The sequence below is a fragment of the Cryptomeria japonica genome, chromosome 10, assembly GCF_030272615.1.
Source record: "Cryptomeria japonica chromosome 10, Sugi_1.0, whole genome shotgun sequence".
Classification (NCBI taxonomy): domain Eukaryota; kingdom Viridiplantae; phylum Streptophyta; class Pinopsida; order Cupressales; family Cupressaceae; genus Cryptomeria; species Cryptomeria japonica.
In genome coordinates, this window is record NC_081414.1 from 577597729 (window position 1) to 577620738 (window position 23010).

A 23010-nucleotide genomic window follows, 5' to 3' on the forward strand; every position below is an offset into this window, starting at 1 on the left:
GAAGCCAACGCTCGTCAAGATGGAAATAATGGGGAAGAAGATGACAAACACCATTGTCGATGGAGGCTCGATAGTAAATGTACTGCCTGAAGACACATGGAAATGTCTGGGGAAGCGAAAGCTTTGGCCGCCAACCTTCCACTTGGTAGGTGCTGACCAACACGACATCCAGCTATTGGGAACATTGATGGCACAAAAAGTAATGATTGGGACACAACATTTTTTCTTGGACTTTGTAGTCATCCAGTTACAGAAGAAGGCATACGATGCACTCCTCGGGAGGGGATGGTTGATTACTGCCAAGGCGAATCATAACTGGAAGCAGAACACACTCTCAATCGAGAGTGATGGGAGGAAGCTCGTCATTGACTTGAGGAACCAAGCGGTGAGTAAAGAACTGGCATCATCCGACTCAGAGTCTGGAGGGTGGAGAGTTTGGTATGGACAAAGAGAGGAAAGGCATGGAACCCAACGATGAAGGGGTGCTTGAATTGGAAAATTGCTCTGAGGATGAGACAACTTCTCTGAATGGATTATTTCATTGGTAGAAGGAGGATTACGAAGTCTTCCACCCTGACTGTAACATGCTACAGATTGGCCAAATTGAGGAAGTGCAAAGTCTGTCGTATGATATTCATCTGTGCACATCCGGTGTTGGTGTGTTTGGGTTGTACGGACAGTTGCCAAGTGAGCCTGTACCGTATGAACAAAGGTCGCCGAGTGGGAATGGGGAAGTGTCTAAGGTGTACGAAGAAGATTCACAGGGTGAGGATCAGAAATTGGATGTCGTAGAGCCTTGTGGAGATGCCCCGAAGAAGTTAATACTATACGCTAAACAGTTCACATCAGCCGAAAGTAATTTCGTCGTATGGTTCACATCGGCCAAGAGTAATTGCACTGTATGGAAATCAGTCGAGAGTAAGTTGACCATACAACCCATAAGAGCTGAGAGTACATTGAGTGTACGGTCCACAGGAACCAAGAGTAAAGTTGCCGAAGGATTGTCACTGTATGCCATGAGTAAAGTTGTTGAAAGATTGTCATTGTACGCGGAGAGTAAAGTTGCCGAAGGATTGACTAAGTCCATACTATATGTCGTACGATTCAGAGCAAACAAGAGCAAGTTGGCTCTTGAGAGTCTAGGTTGCGTCGACGTGACGAGGTTACCACACGAAGCTAAGAGCCCCAGCTACACCGTACAAATTAGAGAAGCGAAGTGTTGGAGATCTGTACGGTCAAGGGAGCCAAATTGCAGAGCATTGATACCGTACCCCGTATGGTTGGTACACATAGGCCAATCCGTATGAGTGATGCGGTCAAAAAGTTGTGCGACCGTACGAGCAAGTGTGGAGGCGGCCATATAGAGAACCCATAAGTATACCGTACGTGAAGAAGAGAAGGCTGTATGTGAGTACATTGTACGGGCGAGTGTGGAGAAGGCCGTGCAGAAAAACCATAAACACGTCGTACGAAGGAAAATTTGAACCGTACGCAAGGATTGCTAGGCCTTGCAGAGGAAAAGTTGCACCGTGCGAGAGAAAAGTTGAACCGTACACAAGGATTGCTAGGCCGTAGGAAGGAAGAGTTGCATTGTACGAGATAATTCTTGAGCCGTACAACAGAAGTATTGTATCGTATGGTGGAAGTGTTGAGTTGGATGAAGGTAGTCTCAAGCCACACAACTATGCACTCTACAACCAAGAGAGAAGCACAAGCTTGTACGTAAGAACAAGTTTGTACGCAAGGAGGAGAAGCCCATATGGAAGGAGAACAAGTCAGAGAACACAATACCCGTACGGGAGAATACGCCTCGATCAGAATTTTGAATTCATTGGCCTTGTTCCGGACATCTTAAAAAAGCAAAAAATTGATGCACGTCGTGGAGTTCTGTGTGGTTTTGAAGGGAGTGCGCCTTGGGCGCTGCCGGGACCTCAAGAGGGCGCTGCCCCCCGACCCCGCAAGGGGCGTTGCCCCCAAACCCCCGTTTGATTTGGCAGGTACACTACTGTTGATGTGTATTTTGTACACGACCAAACACAGAATAAAATACCTAAAGGTACCTTATCCTCTCTTGAATAAAGCTCCCGAATGCTGAAGATATCGCAGAAGGATCAATCGGAGAAGCTTCAAGGTTCCTGTTATGTAGGATCTCTACTCGTGGATAAGCTCTTTGTGGTATGATGTGATTTTGCTGGAATCACAAGATTTCACTGGCCTAGATTTTGAAAAAAAAGGAAAAAGGATGAGGGCGAGGAAAGGATCTAATTCTGACACTAAGAATGTAGGAGCAATGAATAACCTTTGGTGAAATTCTAACTAAGTCTTGTTTTGACATCCCAGGACCTTCTCCACAAGGTTAGTGCAATCTTCGGAGGAAAGCTTTATGATGTTTAGATCATCGCTATAAGCATAGACACCATCGGGTTGATGCATATCAGTGAAGAAGCGACAATTGAAGTTAAGCTTAAGTTGAATGATTCCAGTTGACTACACAAGGCAAGTCTGCAATCAACAAACTGCTAGTAGTATGGATATACAAATTTCACCATCAATCAAACACATTTCTTCCACTCATCTAATACCATGAAATCAAATCTGAGAAGTATAAAGACCATGCAAATTGTTGAATCGACCCATAGATTTCACCATTTCTTCAATGAAGTTTTACAAGTCTTTTACAACAACATCTTGGCAACAATCTTTGCCTTCTCTTGCTATTCTACTCTAATTGCTATTCTATCAACTGACTATTCACTATTAGCTAACTATTCACCTACTATCAACTATTGACTAACTATTATCTATTCTTTGACTACTAACTTTTACAAATGAAGAGCCAAGGCTTTATATAGGGAGCTCTTTACATTTCAATGGCTCAGATTGATTTAGAATGAATGGCTAGGATTACAAGATGAAAACCCTAATTAGGGTTTGTTACAACAAAACCTTTTAGCCAATGAGAAAATTACATTCAATGCATGAGAACCAATAGGAAACGGGGGTAGGTGCCTCGAAGTTTATGTCATCACTGATAAGTCAGGTACATTGAATCTGGACACGTTGAGGTGGACCAATCCGATTGGAGGAGTGATGATTGGGATGCCACCTTGTCTGACACTTGCAACTTGGTAGATATTCAATTTGATGATGCTGAGAAGCTAACTTTAGTTAACTCTTCTGGAACTGTCTGCTTCTTCAATGAACCCTTGCTTTGACCTCCTTTGTCTTTGATGTGCAGGATGGATGGTGTACCTTTCCTTCAAATGCTGGACTGGAAGAGGTTGTCCCTGATGATGCTGGACCGGAGAAGGCCGTCCTTGTTGATGCTGGATCGAAGAAGGCCGTCCTTGTTGATGCTGGACTGGAGAAGGTCGTCCTTGTCTTGGCTTGATCTTCTTTCATTTGCAAAAACAAATCAAAAGATGATTAAGGACATAATAAATTCATTTCAACATAGTATTTCACACCTTAAATCATCAACAAAAGATATTGAAATGAAGTTAGTTCAAGACTCTTTCCAGGGACAAGCCCTATAAGAATTTCGCCTTGGACCCTCTGGAAGGGTCAGGAGCGAAATTAACATTCCTGGCCAACTTGGACCTCTTTTCAACGTTACCTCACAACCAGCTCCTCGCCTGGCCCAAACAAGGTGAAAAATAATAGTTTCAAAAGATTTCGCCTTGGACCCTCTGGAAGGGTCAGGAGCGAATTTTGCATTTTTGGACAAATTCCATCATGTCTCTACTCCAAAATGTCTTCCAAGGCAAGCATACGCTATCCTTCTCCTCACCAAAGGCTAGGAATCTACAACCTAACCTTCCTCATGGGCAAACTAGGTGATTTTGGGAATTTCGCTCTGGACCCTTTGGAAGGGTCAGGAGCGAAATTCAAGTTTTAAGCTTGATCCTTCATCTTCTTCACTCCAATCTATCTTGCAAGGCTAAATAACATCCTTCCATCCCAACTACGCCTTAGGACTCCAAGGTTTTAAGCTCAAGCAAGGTTAAAAATATATGCTTGTAAGGAATTTCGCTCTGGACCCTTTGGAAGGGTCAAGAGCGAAATTTCCTTCCTTGGCTAAAACACTCATTCCTCAACTCTTTCAAACATTCCCAAAGGCCACAACATGTTCATTCTCTCTTTCAACATGCCTTGGACATCAAAATTTGGCCAAATAAGGAAAGAAATGAGGTCTAGGAGGATTTTCGCTCTGGACCCTTTGGAAGGGTCAGGAGCGAAAATCTCATTCTTGGCTTGGTTCTCCATTTCTTCAACTCCAATCCACTCTAGAAGACAACTAGACATCATTCTTCACCCAAGGGATAAGGTCTTAAGCCAAAACAAGGTCAAAAGAATAGGCTTGCAAGGAATTTCGCTCTGGACCCTTTGGAAGGGTCAGGAGCGAAATTCACCTTCTTGGCTAGAATCCTTCATTTTTTCAAAGCTCTCATACATTTCCAAAGTCCAAACATGTCCATCCTTCCTTTCAAGATCCCCTGCAAATCAAAATTTGGTCAAACTAGGGAGGAAATGAGCTTGAGGAAGATTTTCACTTTGGACCCTTTGGAAGGGTCAGGAGCGAAAATCTCATTCTAGGCTAGATTACTCACTTTTCAAACTTCAAACCACTTCAAGAAGCAAACTTAGATCATTTTCCACCTGAGGAAGAAGGTTTCAAGGTCAAACAAGGTAGCAAATGAAGCTTATGATGAATTTCGCTCTAGACCCTTTGGAAGGGTCAGGAGCGAAATTCTCTTTTAGGCTAAAATCTTGCTCTTCAAAATCATCCAACTCCATCTCAAGGTAAGAACATACCAATTCATTCCCCAACATGCCCTAGAAACCAACACTTAGTCAAAATTTGAAAGGAAATGAGAGCTACAAAGATTTTCGCTCTGGACCCTTTGGAAGGGTCAGGAGCGAAAATCATGTTTTGGGTTGGATCCTTGACTTTTCCTATTTTCATCCTCTTTGGGAGGCAAACATAGATCCTTCCTCATGCATTTCCACCTTGTTCTTGACTCTTGCTAAAGGAAAAATGAGTGTTTTCAAGAATTTCGCTCTGGACCCTCTGGAAGGGTCAAGAGCGAAATTCATCTTCTTGACTAAAATCCTTCATCTTTCAATCTTGACAAGGCTAGAAAATTCAAAAATACCTTCAAACATGCCTTAGGAACTAGAAATTTGGCCTTGATAAGTGAGAATTTGAGGTCTTCAAGGATTTTCGCTTTGGACCCTTTGGAAGGGTCAGGAGCGAAATCCCTATTCTTGGCCAAGATCCTGACTTCATTTTCACATTTCTTCATTCAAACAAGCATTTTTACCTTCATTCAAGCCTGGGAATGCGTTAGTTCTAGGTTTTGGTCAAAGTAGAATGTCTTATGGACAATTTCGCTCTGGACCCTTTGGAAGGGTCAGGAGCGAAATTCGCCTTGGACCCTTTGGAAGGGTTAGGAGCAAAATTTGACATTTTGGTCTGTCCGTCAGGATCATTTTATGGAATATAACATTTAAGTATAAGATTCTTATACTTTAAGTTATATTCCATATATACTGTCAGGATGTTTGAGAGTGGTTTCAGACCTCGAGGAGTTATATTGCAAAATCTAGTTTTTGTAGGATTCTTCAGTTTTCCAGACTTAGTCAAATTTCAGGATCAGGACATTCCAGACTTAGCCAAATTTCAGGGTCAGGACATTCCAGACTTAGCCAAATTTCAGGGCATTTGAAGATCAAGATGACATTCCAAACTTCATCACTCACCAACTTGACCTAGCTTGGACCTTCAAGAATGATACTCACTCACCAAGCAAGACACAATTAGCAACAAGAGCAAAACCAGGCCCTAAGGAAGACTTTCAAAGAAACCCTAATTCTGGGGCCCCAAAGACTCACCTCGGCTCAAGCAGAGCTTGCCATCCTAGTGATCCCCCTGGCGACACTCGAAAAGCAAAGGCTAAAAGACAAAACCCTAAAAGACCTAGAAAACACACCCCAGAAGGCAAAAAGAAGGGGTCCCCATTTGCAATGGGGCGATGTGTGAATACGTCACAACAACTACAAGTTGGGGTTGTCCTATACAAGTCATTGCCTACACTCTTGTCATTAGTCTCACAAGTCTTTCCAGATATTACTTGATGTTAACTTGTCGTCTGGAAGACGACTTTTTCTTTTGGGGGGGATAATGTAGTTGGCGTAAAATGCATATGGTTTTGTTTGATAATTTTGGTCACCCGACATTGTATTAAGTGGTTGTCACTCCCGGTAGTTATGTGTTGGTTGGTTGACGATTGTGTACCTCTCGACAACCGTTGGGTTCTTTAAATATATTGTGTACCGCCAAGGAAGGTAGGACGGTATTGCCGGATGTGTTGTAATCCTTGGCTGACCATCTCTGGTCTTCTTCTCCGTAATGATTGCATGTGTGAATAAAGATAAATTTACTGCCATGTCTGGTATGCATTGTCATTTTCTATATTTAATCTACCAGTGGTAGTACGGTAAACAACCTACACCTGGATTGAGAAGGAAGCCGTCCTTCTCTAGAGATTCAACCCCCTCGTGCAAGGTACTACACTTCGGGATTGTTTCCATGTTTCACAAGGTTGCTGAGTTGATAGCTCAGCAAGGGTGCAAGCTTCTGTGATAACAGGTATTGCCCGTACAATGCTATGCAAAGGATGAAGTTTGTGGCAAGTTGTGACACATCTAATGAGACAAGCTCCTTGCCTTTCATTTGATCTCTTATCAAACAAGGACATAAGTATGGTTTTAAATAAATTTGGTAATGTTTCTAGTCTCTTCAATCACATTTTTGATTCATCCAATCTTTTGAATGTCCTTGAGTATTAAATGAAGGCAATGGACAACCTAAGGGCTCCAACAAATGGTGGGATGCCTCTTTGAATATAACACTCTCCACCCCAACCTCATGGATCACCCATGTTGGCATGTTTGGCATAACTGATACAGATGGAGAATGATGATTGAATCGGTACAAGACTGTTTGAGATGACATTGTGATGAAGAGATTGAGATTGCATGATGGATGACTTTGATTAGTTATTTATGTTCTCATTGATGGCAACTAATGTTTATTCATGTCTAGTGATGTTTACTTATGTTGTATTGTGTCATCTAAATCTTTTGGTCTACCTGAGAGGGCTTACCGGTAAAGAATCAAGAAACTGAGAATTAGGACCTTAACTGGTAAATGAGGAAATATTTCGATTGTATCTGGCGATTGGTGATGATTGAGGCTTTGTGGTTTTGAATGTAACTTTCTATCATTGTAACATGCATCTGACCGAAACCGCATCATGTTGTGACAACCGGAAGTTATGTTTATAATTTCTGTTGAGTTTTTGCCAGGGTTTAAGAAGGGTTTAAGGACCGGTAAAGAATTCGCTTGACCAGTAATGATTTTTGGTTTGGCGGTGATCTACATCAAGTTCACATGTTGTTGATAACGTGGCACAACCGCGTGATGTGTTTGAAAGATGTTTTGGCTCGTTTGGAGAGCGAATTTCTTGGGAATGTGCAAAATGCTTAGTGGAATGAGCTAAGGGTTTGACTTTGTACCAAATCGACTTGCTGTGACGATTTATGATCATTTCAATGATTGATATTGATTTGTAATTGATTGTAATGATCCATATGATGATCTGTAATGAGTTGTAAAGATCTGTGATGATCTATGTAGTAAGTCTTAGGGTTTTGATGCCGACCTAGTTGTAAAGGTTATTTATTTCGGTAAGGTTGATGTTTTGAAGTGTCGGTGATTTTTGAGAAGTGTGTGAAGCCGAACCAGGGTGTGTGAGAAGATCTGCTAGAGTGATGCAGACTTAGAACTTAATTGGATCTGATCAAGCAAGTAGTTGAGTGCTATACACAGATCATTCACTGTTGTTCTCTAACAATTACAGCAGCTAAAATCCCTTAATCGGGTAGGTCCTAATAGGCCTCACATTGTAAAATCCTCTAACAAGGTGACTCAATATTTTAGTTCTTAATCCTCTTGTGAGGTTGATCCTAACAGATCAAAGCTCCTAACAAGGCTGAGGTAAATCCCTTAACCGGGTGACTCCTAACAGGGCATCATTGTAAGCTTCTAACCGGGCTTGGCTCCTAACAGGGCGCATTCTGAAAGAGTGCAAAATATTTGTGGGTACCAATTCCCACCGTGGTTTTTCCCTATTTGGGTTTCCACGTGAAAATCATGGTGTTCATATGGTGAATGTTTTTGATGTGATGGTTTGCTTTACTTTCAGTTTATGCATGGTTAATGAGCACTTAATGTGTAGCATTGATATATCAGTTTAGCAGATGTTTATCAGTAGATACTGGTACTGGTAAATGACTAGTGTTGATCTATATTTGATTTGGTGAAAGTTTTATGAGTCTGAGTTTCTGATTTCAAATTATTGTTAATACTGATTCACCCCCCCTCTTAGTATTAGCCGGATCCTCTAAGATTAACAACCCCATCCAACAAATTGCATAAAGTCTCAACATTCTTAATTTCTTCTAAGGAATCCATTAACTTCAAGCACACCAATGTACCATTCAAAAAATTAACTAGTGTCATGTTCTTGTCATTTGTCAACCCATCCATGAAAATGCTACAATTTTTTTCTGCCATATTCTCTTATTATCTTCTTCCATTAACTATACATTTTTGACAACTTCCTATAAGAATAGGCCATTGATATCATGTGAATTTGGTTTCATAAACCCCACTCTACCTATAGTTAATGTAGTTATCAATACATTCCATTCATTGCAATATGAGCTGTTTACCATATTCAAATATAATTATTGTAGCACTAAAAAATTGTAGTCAGCATCTTTGCCTCATGGTGTTACTTTTAGTTTGAAGTGGTTCCTTAAAGTGAAGGTTGTGTGCTTGGAACATTGTGAGGAACGAAGAAATTAGGTGGGGAATTTAGATGGTCCAAACTCTCTTTTTAGTGGAGGAACGATGAATTCATGGGCTAAGAAGAGAATCTCTAAATGTGTTATGGACTTATGGGTGGCCATGGACTTCATCACTAGTGCAAGTGCTTCCCTTGTACTTTTTCTTTCATTTTTTTTCTCCTTGTAACTTAGAAATTAAGGCATTCATTTCTTTCTTCACTTCTTCCTACACAATTGCTATAAAATTGGGCATCTCAGCCAAAAATTTAAACAAGGTAATTGTAGGTTTTTGTGCTCTTGATTGCCCATGGTTTTCCATGCTTCCATGTCAGTTCCCTTCTGCTGGCACCTTGCATTGCACATTATAGATTATGAACATTAAAAAAGATAAGAAAACCTGAGCAGCATAATAATAGGGTTTTCATTCATTTAAAATTGAAATTTTCTAAAAAAGAAAAAAAATAGATAAGTACAGCAAAACAAATACAGCAATGTTGAAAGAATAGAAAATATCTACAGCATAACAGCAGGGTTTTCAGTGTTTAGGGAGTGAAATTTTGAAAGAGAGAGGAAGAAAGAATAGAAAACAGAAGAAATATTTCTCCAAGTGCATTCCAATAATTGATAAATTCATCAAATTGCACTTCCAGTCAGTTGACAATCAATTTGATCTGCTGAGATTGCAACTGTTGAAGAAGAAAATCTTGAAAAACCAAAAAAGAGAGTTTTAATGACTTCTGGCATGCATTCTTTCAGTAGTTGAGTTTTTTTTGCAAATCTTGCCGAGTCCAAGCAAGTTTCTGGGTGCGACTTGCCAATTACATGACAAATTTCTCTGCAGGACTCAGTGTGTAAGTCTTTGATGAGTTACCATACACAATTTCTCACAAGAATTCACTAATTTATTAAACTATGGTTTTGATTTTCGCAGGTTATGTTTAGTTGGACTAAAGTGACCAAATTAGAATTTTGCTTCAAAAATTCTTCTTTCAAGTGTTGCACTAAAATTAATGAATTGATATATTATTTTTAATACTTTGGCCTAATTATATCTACATTAAAACTACTCAATAGATAGTTTTATATACCAACCCAACTTTTTGTTTAATTATAAACCTTAACCTTTTTTTTGATTTTCTCATAACTTATAGTCTGTTTACTTGGTGAATTCTACCACAGGGTTTATCATAGATCGAACATTTCTTAGATCCAGCAATTAGGATGTAGATTGCATGGTTAGAAAATGCAAAAAACAAAACAAAAAAAATCCACTTTGACTTCCCTGATTTAAAAATAAAATTCAATAGTTTGTTAGGGTCATGCACTTAAGATGATTTTTTATATGGATGTTCAGTTTTAGAAGAATTTCGTTAACTCTTTTCAATGGGAAGTACACCTTTTGTTCAACCAAAGGAGCTATGAGACATGGGTTGACTTTGAACAATATTTTTGTTGGTCAATCTCCTCTTTTAGACACTTTGGGACACTGACCTTACTGGGGCTTCAACTTGGGTCATTTATTTTCTGACCTTGACTTTGTAAGGTTGTGACATCCTCAATGATGAGTAATCTCTTCTTCCTTAATGCCATTGATTCTTTTGTAAAGCGGGATGATGCTACTTTTCAATTTGAGATTCTTCATTTTATCACCAAGGAGATTGGATCCTTGTTCTGCATGCACTGACAAATGGTTTCAAAAGGTGTACAACAACAGGGCTACTTTTTCACGGCATGCCTACAAACATATTTCTTGGAGCTTATGTTGCATGCATGCTTTAAGCATGCCTTGATTGAAATTTTGAAGATTGGTCAGACGTTAGAGTTGGTAAAGCCTGCTGGAGATGTGAAGTATTTATCTGCAACAGTCACACTTCCTCGGCAATTTACAGGACATATGCAAGGAAGAAATTCTGAAAGGCCATATGGTTACTATGTTTTAGTGTGGGCAGCGCTTGGGATTCAGGAGCCATCATAAACCATGGTTGCTTATAGTGAACAATTTAGGCTGGGAGAGTCCAGGATAGATGAGGGAGATAAAGTTAGACAACCTGTATTGGATGCTTATTTGATATGTGCAGAGGTTTGGAGGAACAACCTGTATTGGATGCTTTTTTGATATGTGCAGATGTTTGGAGGAACAACCTGTATTGGATGCTTATTTGATATGTCCAGAGGTTTGGACGAATGATGCACTTCGTAGACGAGAGACATATACTCCAAAATGATCTCTTGTTTTTCTAACACTTAGTGTCATACTCCTGCCTGAGATTAGGGCTTTATAAACACAAATCGCAGCATTAAAGAATGAAGCATGAGCGATTAAATAAATAGAGGGAGGGCCGACACAGACTAACAATAAATAAAATTTGTTGTGAAGGGGATAACTAATGCTAATTAAATCGAGTGCAGGGGTCAACCTGAAGCAAAGAGATTATTAATTCCCAAGCAGCGATCCATTAATATGTTTGATTAATATTAACTAAAGGGAAACTGTTATTTGGCTGACCAGAGATAAGGAAGATAAAATAATAATAAAAAGCAATTGTTATTTGAAATTTGAATTAAGGGTTGACCAGATTAAGGATATCAAGGGCCACCTTTACATAGCACCCATTCATTTAAGATGTCCGACTGGAATTATTAATTTGCCCGACCAGAACCTATAAAGACAGCATGATAATTATGGAAGGGTGCAACCCTTGCAAAGGAATGGACGTCATGAAGAGGTATAACTTCCCCCGATGGGAGATATAAAAGGGAGATCCATCCATTAGAGGAGGCATGCAGGAAGGATCAATCAAATGAATGGAAAGTAGCATTTGATCTTAAATCAGGCATTGAGCCGATGAAGAGCAGAGACTGATCTTATATAAGTGGCCTGGAATTATTAAAGTTTATGTTTACATATCAAACAGAACACAAGCAATTTGAGATCTGACCTGATAAAAAGGCAGTAATAGTCTGAGTCTACCAAGCAGTAAGACATAGCAAAAATATTAATTCTGAAATAATTAGTATGATATATTTGGAATCCAATATTGCTAGTTTGTGCTTTTAAGACAGATTTATTTTATAAATAATTATTTATTGATTTAAGTAGAGCAATCTTGTTAGAAACAGCCAAGGAAACACAATAGGAATGCAGGAGTATGGATCCTACCCATTAAAGTGGACGCCCACTGAGTTGGTTGCTTGTTTGACGCTCTTGGGCTTAATTGTGGAGGATAGTCTCCCGGCATCTTATGGTGTTTTTCTTTCATATTTCTAATATGGTTGAAGCTATATTGTGCATGGTTACAGTAGGAAACTACAGTATCATTGGTTTAATGTTAATTAATTATGTTCCTAGATTCAACTACTATTAAATGTAATTTAATAGAAAAATACCCTTGTGAATAAATTATATCATTGTTATTATTATTATTGGGCAAGTTTCAGGTATATCCCTAAGGGGACATTATATTTAGTGACAACTTTAACTCGTTGGAAGCAAGCAGAGATGCAGGGTCTATACTCCAGGACAACCAGATTAACTAGGATCCCAACCCTTTTAGAGAGAGTGATTTACATTTGTGTTGTAAGATACGCCCATATGGTTTGACAGAACTGACTAGAAAAATACCCTTGTGAATAAATTATATCATTGTTATTATTATTATTGGGCAAGTTTCAGGTATATCCCTAAGGGGACATTATATTTAGTGACAACTTTAACTCGTTGGAAGCAAGCAGAGATGCAGGGTCTATACTCCAGGACAACCAGATTAACTAGGATCCCAACCCTTTTAGAGAGAGTGATTTACATTTGTGTTGTAAGATACGCCCATATGGTTTGACAGAACTGACGAACTAGGAAAACCTATGGCTAACCAAGGACTAAGACCTAAATATACAGTCACCATTTTTATTATTTCTTCTCCTGTAATTATCTACATTATTGTTAATATCCTATGAGTACTTTTGGCCTGGTTCATGTGAGCCTTTCTGATTGCATCTAAGTTAGATCAATTTGGGTGATTCTGCATATCTCTGAGGCAGTTACTGCTCTTTGCCTTATCCAGTCAGTACATCCCTGTCCTTCTATATCCGTTTATTCCTTGCTCATTTAGAGTGTTAAGGCAATAGTTTTGGAAGCAGTTTCCTTATATCTTTTGGTGTTCTGCATATTAATGTTCTTTGCTATATGCTTTGTGACGTTATATCAATTCCTTAAGCTAAATATACTGTAATATGCTACTTTATGACTATCTAGTTGAATGTATATGAGGCAAATATGCTCCCTAATTGTTGTATTTCTAAGGCCTTCTATAATCTATGCCGTATACCTTTAACTAATATTAAGTTCTGTTTTATGCTCTATAGAATAAACAAATATATACTTCAAAATTTTCTGCAGTTACAAATTCAAATTATTAGTAGTTAGAACTTTCAGTTCTTCACAAGTTTTAAATTTTAGTTCCCAGTGATTTGAGAATTTCTAAAGCTATATAGTAGATTCTAGATTCAAATATAATATATGTTTCAAAATTTCAAAGTGTTCTTATTTCAGATTTTTCCTGTTCTAGATTTCTATTTGATTTCAATTTCGTATTTTTTATAATTTTGAATTTGAATATGTTTTAGCGGGTCTCTTAACAGTGCTATCGAAACAATTTTCTTTGCCTTGTCATAAAGCCCCAGCAATGACAGGTATATTAAAGTCTTACTGTATGATAGCTCTCAACGATCAATATCTAGGCATGTGGGAAACTTTAGTAAAGAATTTCCAAGAGACCTTTCTTTTGTAGTATACAATGAGCTTTATGGAGAAGATAAAAGGAAGTGGCTATTGGAACTCGAAGAATTTTCTGAGGAGGCCATTGACAAGAATGGAAGCAGTACTGTGCATGAAGTTGTTGATTATATCCAGACCTTTGTAATGCAACAAAATAAGATGGTCAACTTGGTGTCTCTTGTAGGACACTACAAGCTGTGCAACTTTGTGACTCTCTCATGACACTAAAACAAGCAAAGCATGGTATGTTTTTTGTGACACCGGGTACACATAACATCATGTCTCTCTGGTGACTTTATAATGAGAGAAACATGTTGTCTTTATATAGTGACATAATGCATGATCACCATAAGATCTGAAAAAATTGTAATTGTGCATAATTTGTGCCAAAAGGGCCTCCAACATGGATTTGCCTTTAATATGCCTCAAAATTATCTCGTACATGTAGGATGGAGTTGATCTGTGAGGGATTTCCCGTATCAGTCAAATACTCTCCTTTTGTGGAGAAAGGCTTATAGGTACAAATAGCCTCTCTTGTGGAGGAGGGTCTCTGGATCAGAACCTCACTTGTGGACAATGGCCTATAATTTTATTAGCTTTAATTGTTTTAAAAGGGATTAAAGATGAAATTGTGACCCTTACAAAGAACTATGAAGGGTGTTTAGACCAACCTTCTGTTCTCATTCCTTTGCTTTATTTTGCTGTCTATTCATTGTGCATAGTTGGGAGTATATACTTGGTTGGAGACCTGAAATGGTCAATAGAATTTCAACAGATTTGATGAACAACATTAAGGCAATTCTGCCAAGAAATCTATTTTGGTGATGGTTACCCTTTATGTCATTTCTCCATGTTTCCCTAGGACTGATTATAATCCTATATCTTTGTATTTTGTGTGGGTATGGGTGAGGACTAATGAGAAATAGATTCGTTTTATCCTTGTCGTACTTAGGATTGTATATGCTCAACATGGTTTTCTCTTTTTATTATATGTACCAAGAACCTTTCTCTTAGAGTCCCTTTTGGTGCACCACCTCTGAAGTTGATGGTTTTCACTTTTATCCTTTGTTGAACTCACATCTGAGACTCCTAAGTGCTTATGGATGCATCCATCTTTGATTATCATCATTAAAGTTGGTTAAGTTATAGTTTGCAAACTCTGCGAGTACTCTTCAAGTTGCTGAGTTCTCTATTTTTTTTGCTGGACGAGTTTTTATGAGTTTAAGTCTAGTTTTTACAAGTTTAACTTGCAAGTTTTTACAGATGTAGGAAAAAATGGGGGTAAAAATGTCTACATGGGTAAAATGCGAGTTACAACACATTTTTTTGCTATAAACTATAAAGCCATGCTTTTTCTTTTCGCGATGTCAATTTTTAATTTAATACATTTTGTAATTGAATTTTTCAATTTTTTTTTTTTCGTAATAAATTTTAATTTTTACTACTTTCAAAGTTGCTGAGTCAAAAATTTTGGGCTTGCCAAGTACTCTCAGAGTCTGAGTCTGAGTCTGCAAACTATGGGTTAAGAAGTTGTTGCTTAAAAATTAGTTTATTCAGCCTAAGGTAATCAGTGCACTCAAGTAGGCTCACTATAATAAGGATGCTTTATGGTTAACTAGACTTCTTTCCATTTTTTGTTAGAGTGTGCATGAGACTCTTCTGGGATGAATTAGGGGCATTTTTGTTGCTCTTGAGCTGTGTGATATTACCTTTGGTTTCTGCATCTTACAACTCAAATTGCTATATTATACGTTATGTTTATTAATGCCCTCTATCTACAAATCAATTCAATGTTTTTTGTGTACGTCTTCATGAAGTGCATTTATAACTGTTTTCATTTTAAACTTGTCATTGTGTAGCAATAGATTTATACAGAAACTGGTCATATAGTGCATTACGAGCATTACAATCCTCTTCCATGGCAAATTTGGGAGATCAGAAAGGTGTGGCAGAAGATATTAAAGTTAGTTTGGATGGAAAGGAACAGGAGAATATACCAAATACTGAAGATAGTGAAGATGTTGAGTTAGAGAAAGGTTATAAAATGTCGACTGTTTGTGACAGAATGATTGATGTTTTCATGACCGAGAAACCTAATTCAAGTGATTGGAGGAAGCTATTGGCATTCACTGAGGAATGGGAAAAGATTAAGCCTCACTTTTTTAATCGGTGTAGAATGCGGGCGGATGATTCAAACGATCCTGAAATCAAACAGAATCTACTCAGGCTTATTAGGAAGGTGAAGGAGGTAAGACAATTTCTAGCTATCAAGTGTGCTGTGTTGTGTACTTTCTGTATTCAGATGCATTAGTTTGAGAACAATTACAAAGAATTAAATTGCCAGAAGCAGAACAATACATCATAATTTGTCTGAAGAGAAGAAAAGACAAACACTTATCATCATCTCTATTATATCCCTCTCTCCTTGTTTATTTGGTTACATAATACAGAAGCTGCTGGTAAATGGACTGTATATTTATTTTGGACTGGTTCCTATTTTGAGTTAATTGAAAATGACAGTTCATTGGATACTAATCTGCTATGTATAGTCAAGGCCACTCGTTTGATTTTTTTTTTTGATATGTTCTATAACATTTAACAATTGAAATTTGTTAATAGCAATCTAAATTCAAAGCTGGGTTCCAGGTTGATGATGACATGCAGAGGCATAATGAACTTTTCAAACAAGTTCAAGAGAATCCATTAGAAATTGATACCATTGTTGCTCGGCGTCGCAAAGATTTTACTAGGGACTTCTTTGAGCATCTTAAAATTATTTCTGATAGTCATCAAAACAATTTGGAAGCCAAGGATGGTAGGTATTAATGTTTCAAACTTTATTTATTAAGTTTCAAGTTTTTCTTATGCTTGTATGTTCCTCCAAAGTTATAGTAAAATAGTTTTTGTTGTGGACTCAGATTGAGAGTATGGTAAGGGAATGCGAGCACAAACTTTTAACCTTTTTATTGGGAATATAGATATTTTGGCCATTCCTAAGATTGTTGATATTTTTGTACACGTAGAACTGGCAAGGATAGCAAGTAAATGCTTGACAGCATTACAAGCACACGATAAAGCACTTGCAGATCATGTGGCACTTGGTAAGGCCCAGCTCAAATTTGATGATGTCCTCAATTCACCATCTTTGGAAGTTGCACGCAACAAAATAAATAATCTGGCCAAGAAAAACCAACTGGATTCAACATTCATGTTGACTGTCTCTAAAGCATGGGCAGCTGCCAAAGAATCAACACTGATGAAGGATGAGGTATGAAATGATTTGCAAGCCTTGGAATTGATTTCATAAAAGATATGTTTAGACATTCATTGGGTGTATTTTAAATATTGATTTACTAGAGTCTTTGTCTTAGAGGATGCTTTTTCCACAAAAAGGTAATAAATTTATTTCCTAATTTATAATAATGGACGATCCATTGTATATATCACAAGTTAACTTTGGAGATCTAATATAGTATCGTATATAAGGATTCTATAAATTTTTTTTGCATCCATTGCATTTTTTAGTCTTTTAGTTATTAAATGCTTGAGGTCTTGTCTTGTTAGGTTTGGTTGTATGATAAATATAAGACAGCTTTTTCTTTTAGTGCCATGTTATATGTGTTCCTTATCATGCTTTTGAAATAAATTAGACTTCAGCAGGGTTACATAGGGATGTGCTCCCCTTCTTTCTCCCAACCCACGTCTCTGTCATACCTGTTACAGTGGGACAGCATGGGCTGTCCTGTCTGTCCTTTCCCTAGGGAAACTGGGGATGTGTCCCCACAATGTTGTCCAGGGGGGCTAATGTACCCAGGATTGTGGGGGATGGTTAGATGTCCCCCCAATTCTCAGCAAATTATAACTGTACAAATAGCAAGTGTATGATAGCATACAACCGTAGAAGGAAATTGTAACTAAGGATCTGTTGATGTGTGTTTTATGCACATAACATTCAGAATAAAATACCAAAGTACTTTACCCACTCTTGAACAAAATCACCTCAGATGTTGAGGGTAAGATCAACTAAAATGATTCCAAGGTTTCTACAGTCAGGTCTTGATGAGTGGGTAACTCAATGGTCGATGTGAATTGCTGTTTTCACTTGGGGACTTACACAATTGTTTGAATTAACTTCATTTATCATGAATGTGGAAGAGGTGTGTTGATAAATTAGGATTTGACAATATTGCTTTGGACTCAATTCTAACAAGACTTACTAAAAAATGACAAAAGGGAATAGGGTTTAGGAGATCTATTCTAAGCCTAGGAATGTAGGAAATGATGAACAAATTTAGTGGAATCAAACTAGGCAAGGTCTCACCATCAAATCGAACAGATTTTGACACGAGCTTAGTGCAATCATCTAAGGTATTTTTCATAGATTTTCAAACTATTACCATCAAGCATTGAGACCATCCAAGTTGATGCATAATAATGGATATGTAATAATCAAAGTTAAGTTTGCATAAATTTCCAGTTGACAATGCAAGGCACACTTACAATCAGCAAGAGGCTAGTGGTATGGATTAATAGATTCCACACAAATATACTCAACAATTCTTTCATTCAATTTAACAAACATTGAAAGCAAATTCTAATCTAAAATTCTAATCTAACTTGGAGGAATTGAGAACCTTGAATGCAAGACAACACTTGAAAAACAAAATCACCATCAAGTCGAACAATGATTTATATTAAAAAAGCTACAACATATACCAACAATTCTACAAAATCTCTCCCTTACAAATGAGAGGCAATGAGGTATATATAGAGTCTCATACAAAATGGATGCCAAGATTAAAACTAAATCAAGGGCCAAGATCATGCCAACAAAGCCCTAGAGTTGCCCTAGTTAGGGTTTACATCAAAACTGGTGCCACCAACATATGGCCCAATAGAAAGATACCTAGTCATGAAATAGGGAATCTTCTAGAAGATTCTATCCTGCATCTTTCTCTCTCCAAGCATACTCCAAGAATCTAGCCAATACATAATCTAACTCTTCCATGGAAATGTTGGATAAGGTATCCTGCTGTAAATCAATCACGTCCAAAGCATCCGAGCAAGCATCCAAAGTGTTCTCCCAATCTGGCATGAGCTTCTGCAAATTATGAACATGAATCAACAATGAGACCAAATCATCCATCTGACTCTTCTTCAAAGTGTCCAACTAATTGAAATACATGAATTTCATTTTGTCTTTCAATTCAGCTAAGTGTAAACCACTGACTTCACTGACATCAACTTCCAATAACTCCTCAATTGAGGCAAAGATCTTCGACTGAATATCATGAATATATCCTTCCATCTCTGCACAACTTATTTGTGCGTTCTCATAAGTTGATTTCTTCATGGCTAATGAACAATACCAGCCATGGAAATCTTTTCTATCTCCATTGTGCACATCATTCTCCCTGGTCAATGTGGACTTAGGAATCTTCTTCAAAGCTCTAAGGCGTGGAATAGTCTTCTCTTGAATAGGTCGGAACTCCTTCCAAACTCCCCCCAAATATTGTATTTAGAATATGAGCCCTGTTGTCCTATCAAAAGCTTGGACAAACTGAGCAAGGAAATCATCTGCTTGTCTCTTTGTATTTTCAATCCATTTCTCCACCTCCGAGAGTGTATCTCTCGTTGCCTCATAATATGAATGTAGTCCATGATCAACTGCAATAGGGGAAATAAGGGTGGGATTCTCATGCCTTATCCCTGCAATATGTTGGTTGTAATTAGGGCCAGTAGATTCCTATTGCCTTAGGCAACATTGGAATCCGCCACCCTTTATATAGGTCTAGGCCCATCACCACTCGGCACTTAAGGTTGCTCGCCACACACTAATATAAAACGCCTCCTTGATAGGGCCGACCCCATTAAGGCAAATTAATGGAAAGCAATAAAATAGTTTAAAGGTTAAAGGAGGCCGACATGATTAGGGATCTTTTTGTCACCTATAAATGCATCACCTTCCTCTCATTTATATCAATCAAGTTTCATGCAAGTAAAACAATCCTTGGTGAAGAGCGAAATTTATCAAAGTCTTTTATAGAGGCAGCGAACTTCCATAGAGGCAGCGAACTTCATGAGGATTGCAACCAGCAAATAGCGAACCTCACATGTTGTAGCAGATCCAAATCGGAGGGTGCGAACTTGATCCAACAGCAGCAGATCTTACCTTGAAGCCAGCGAACTCTCTTAGAGACAGCAGATCATCATACAAAATTGAAGACTCCAATAAAAGGGCTGTAATCATATAAGGAGGACTATAACCTAATTATTCCTCCCTCATGGTGACTGTAAAAGCAGATAAGTGTATAACTTCCTATTGAATTCTAAATCATAAATCAGATCTGAGGATCCTTTGGCTGGGTTTTTCCTCCTAGGAGGTTTTCCCAGGGTAACTGTGCATTGTCTTTAGTTTTTCATTTCCTTTATTATGCCTAAAGTCTGAAAACTAATTAGTTAATTAATCTAAATCTAATTTTCTGAGTTTTATGCAATCTGAAAGTGCTAAAAATAACATGGTATCAGAGCTAATTGGTTAGATTAATCTTCAGATTTAAAATTCAGTTCACCTTTATTTCAGTTTGCTGTAGTTTTTGCAAATTAGGTCAATGGGGCTGAAAGTTGAAGATAGGCTTGATGGGAATCTAAATTTTACTGCATGGAAGGTTCGAATCAAGTTGGCTCTCGAGGAAGAAGACCTCCTCCAATTCATAGAAGAAAAAGAGCTAATTGTGCCATCGGATGCTGTTGAGTTAAAACAATTCAAAAAGGATGCTATCAAGGCCAGGAAGATCCTCATTGATTCTGTCAAAGATCACCTCGTCACCTCTATTGCCTCATTCACCACTGCAAGGGAAATGTTCAGCCATCTTCAAGGTACATATGAAGTTAACAATCTTAGTAGGGCAATTACGTTAAGACAACAACTACGTAATATCAAAATGGCTAAAGAAGACTATTATTTCCTACTTCATGAGAATTTCTGAACTTAATAATCAGCTAGGATTAATTGGTCATATCATGGAAGACAAAGACCTTGTCATGATTGCTCTTAATGGCCTACCCTTCTCTTGGGAATCATTTATTCAAACCATAAGTGGCCGGTCTGAGCTACCTTCCCTTGATCGTCTTAAGAATGACTGCATCCAAGAAGAGTCTCGCCTCTTCACTAGAGGTCAATCCAAGAGCCCTCATGTAGATGAGCATCACATGCTTGCTGCCCAATGCAAGAAAAAGGGTAATTGGAAGCAACCTTATCCTAAAAGAAATAGGGAATCAAGACCTTTTAGTTCCCAACACCCTTGGAAGAAACCAAGAGATACTTTGCGTGTGCGATGCTTTAGATGTGACAAATTCGGTCACTATGCTAAGGAATGCCAGTTTAACCCTAACCAAAGTGAAGCTAATCTAAATGAAGTTTCTGAACACAATGATGACTTCCTATTCATTTCTGCCCTATCTAGCAGTATTCCCTCAGATAGCAATACATGGTTGATTGACAGTGGTGCCTCTAGACACATCACAGGTTACTGTGACCACCTTTCAGGTCTTGTAGAAAAGGATACCAGCCTTCACGTGGTAATTGGTGATGACGCTCGTTATTCGGTAAGAGGTTCTGGTTCTACTTCTCTAAATTTAGATTCTGGTATTTCATTACATCTAAGTGATATACTGTTTGTTCCTGGAATTAAAAGAAATCTAATTTCCATTTCTGCCTTAGAAGATAAAGGTTATCAAATTGCATTTTTTGAAGGAAAAGTTCTTGCTTGGTCTAAGAAAGCTAGTTTCAAATCTGCTCGTATAATTGGTCATAGATATGATAGTCTTTATAAGCTCTCTACTAACCCTATTCAAGCCCTCATTAATGAGGTCCCGGAATCCTGTGAGTTATGGCATAGAAGACTTGGACATCTACATTATCAAGCCCTTCCATCTCTTGAAAGGATAGTTAAAGGTATGCCTAAACTCAGTCAAATTCATGATAACACTTGTAAAGGTTGTGCTACTGGTAAGAATGTTAAAAGTCCATTTCATAAAAGTGAAAATAGAGCTAAAGATAAACTAGAACTTGTTCACTCTGATTTATGTGGTCCTATGTCTGTAGCATCTCCTAGTGGATTCCTTTATTATGTTATCTTCATAGATGATTTCTCTAGGAAAACTTGGATCTACTTCTTGAAATCTAAAGAAACTGATGAAGTCTTAAGTAAATTTAAGGAGTTTAAAGCATTAACTGAAAACTTCTCTGGTAAAAGAATCAAATGTTTAAGATCTGACAATGGAGGTGAGTACACCTCCGGTAGCTTTCATGATTTTTGTGTTGAGTTAGGAATTAAGAGAGAGTTTTGTGTTCCATACAATCCTCAACAAAATGGTGTTGCTGAAAGAAAGAATAGGACCATTGTGGAGGCTGCAAAGGCTATGATCCACGATCAAGACTTGCAGACCTTCCTATGGGCTGAGGCTTCTAGAACAACAGTATACATCCAGAACAGATGTCCTCATTGTGCTCTAAAGAACATGACCCCGGAAGAAGCCTTCACAGGATCCAAACCAGACATTAGTCACCTCAAAATCTTTGGAAGTCTTGTCTATGTTCATGTGCCCAAGGAAAAACGATCAAAGTTGGAACCCTCCGGAAAGAAAGGCATGCTAGTCGGATACAGTGAATCCTCCAAGGCATTCAGGATTTACATCCCAGGTCAAAGGTACGTTGAGGTAAGTAGGGATGTTAAATTTGAAGAAGACATTGCTTTTAAGAAATCGAAAGGTTCTTGTGTTATTGATGAATCTAATGATAATCAAAATATAGACGTTGATACTAACCCTGAGATTCAGAGGGAGCAAGTTGAACCTCCACCTCAAGACAATCATGATGATCCTCCAGAACCCATGAATCCCACTGATATTCCTAGTGACATTGTCGTTACCAAAAAGAGGCCTCTCTGGGTAAGAAACACCATTCAAGAAGCTAAGAGATTTGCTGCTCCAAGTGGCACCTTCCGTGAAACTAAGAGACCTCAGGTATTTTCCAACTACGTTTCTTTAATGTGTAATCTCATTGAAACTGAACCTTGCAATGTTGAAGAAGCCTTAAGTCATCATGCCTGGAAGCTTGCTATGGATGAAGAGTATCAGTCAATCATCAAGAATGATGTGTGGGACCTTGTGCCCAGACCCAAAGGTAAATCTGTTGTTTCATCTAAATGGTTATTTAAAATTAAACATAATGCTGATGGTAGTATTGAAAAATATAAGGCTAGATTTGTAGCGCGTGGCTTTTCCCAAAAGGAAGGCATAGACTATGAAGAAACATT

The 23010-nt window shown here is 38.1% G+C and overlaps 1 protein-coding gene across 1 annotated transcript in view; it reads left to right on the forward strand.

The window, feature by feature from the left end:
- Positions 1–23010, forward strand: part of LOC131042759 (uncharacterized protein At4g37920) — an 85882-nt gene that overhangs the window by 32108 nt on the left and 30764 nt on the right. Inside the window, exons 2-4 of the mRNA XM_057976077.2 lie at positions 15550–15938; positions 16337–16505; positions 16714–16958. Of these exons, the coding sequence (XP_057832060.1) occupies positions 15550–15938; positions 16337–16505; positions 16714–16958 (803 nt within the window). The remainder of the gene's footprint in view (positions 1–15549; positions 15939–16336; positions 16506–16713; positions 16959–23010) is intronic.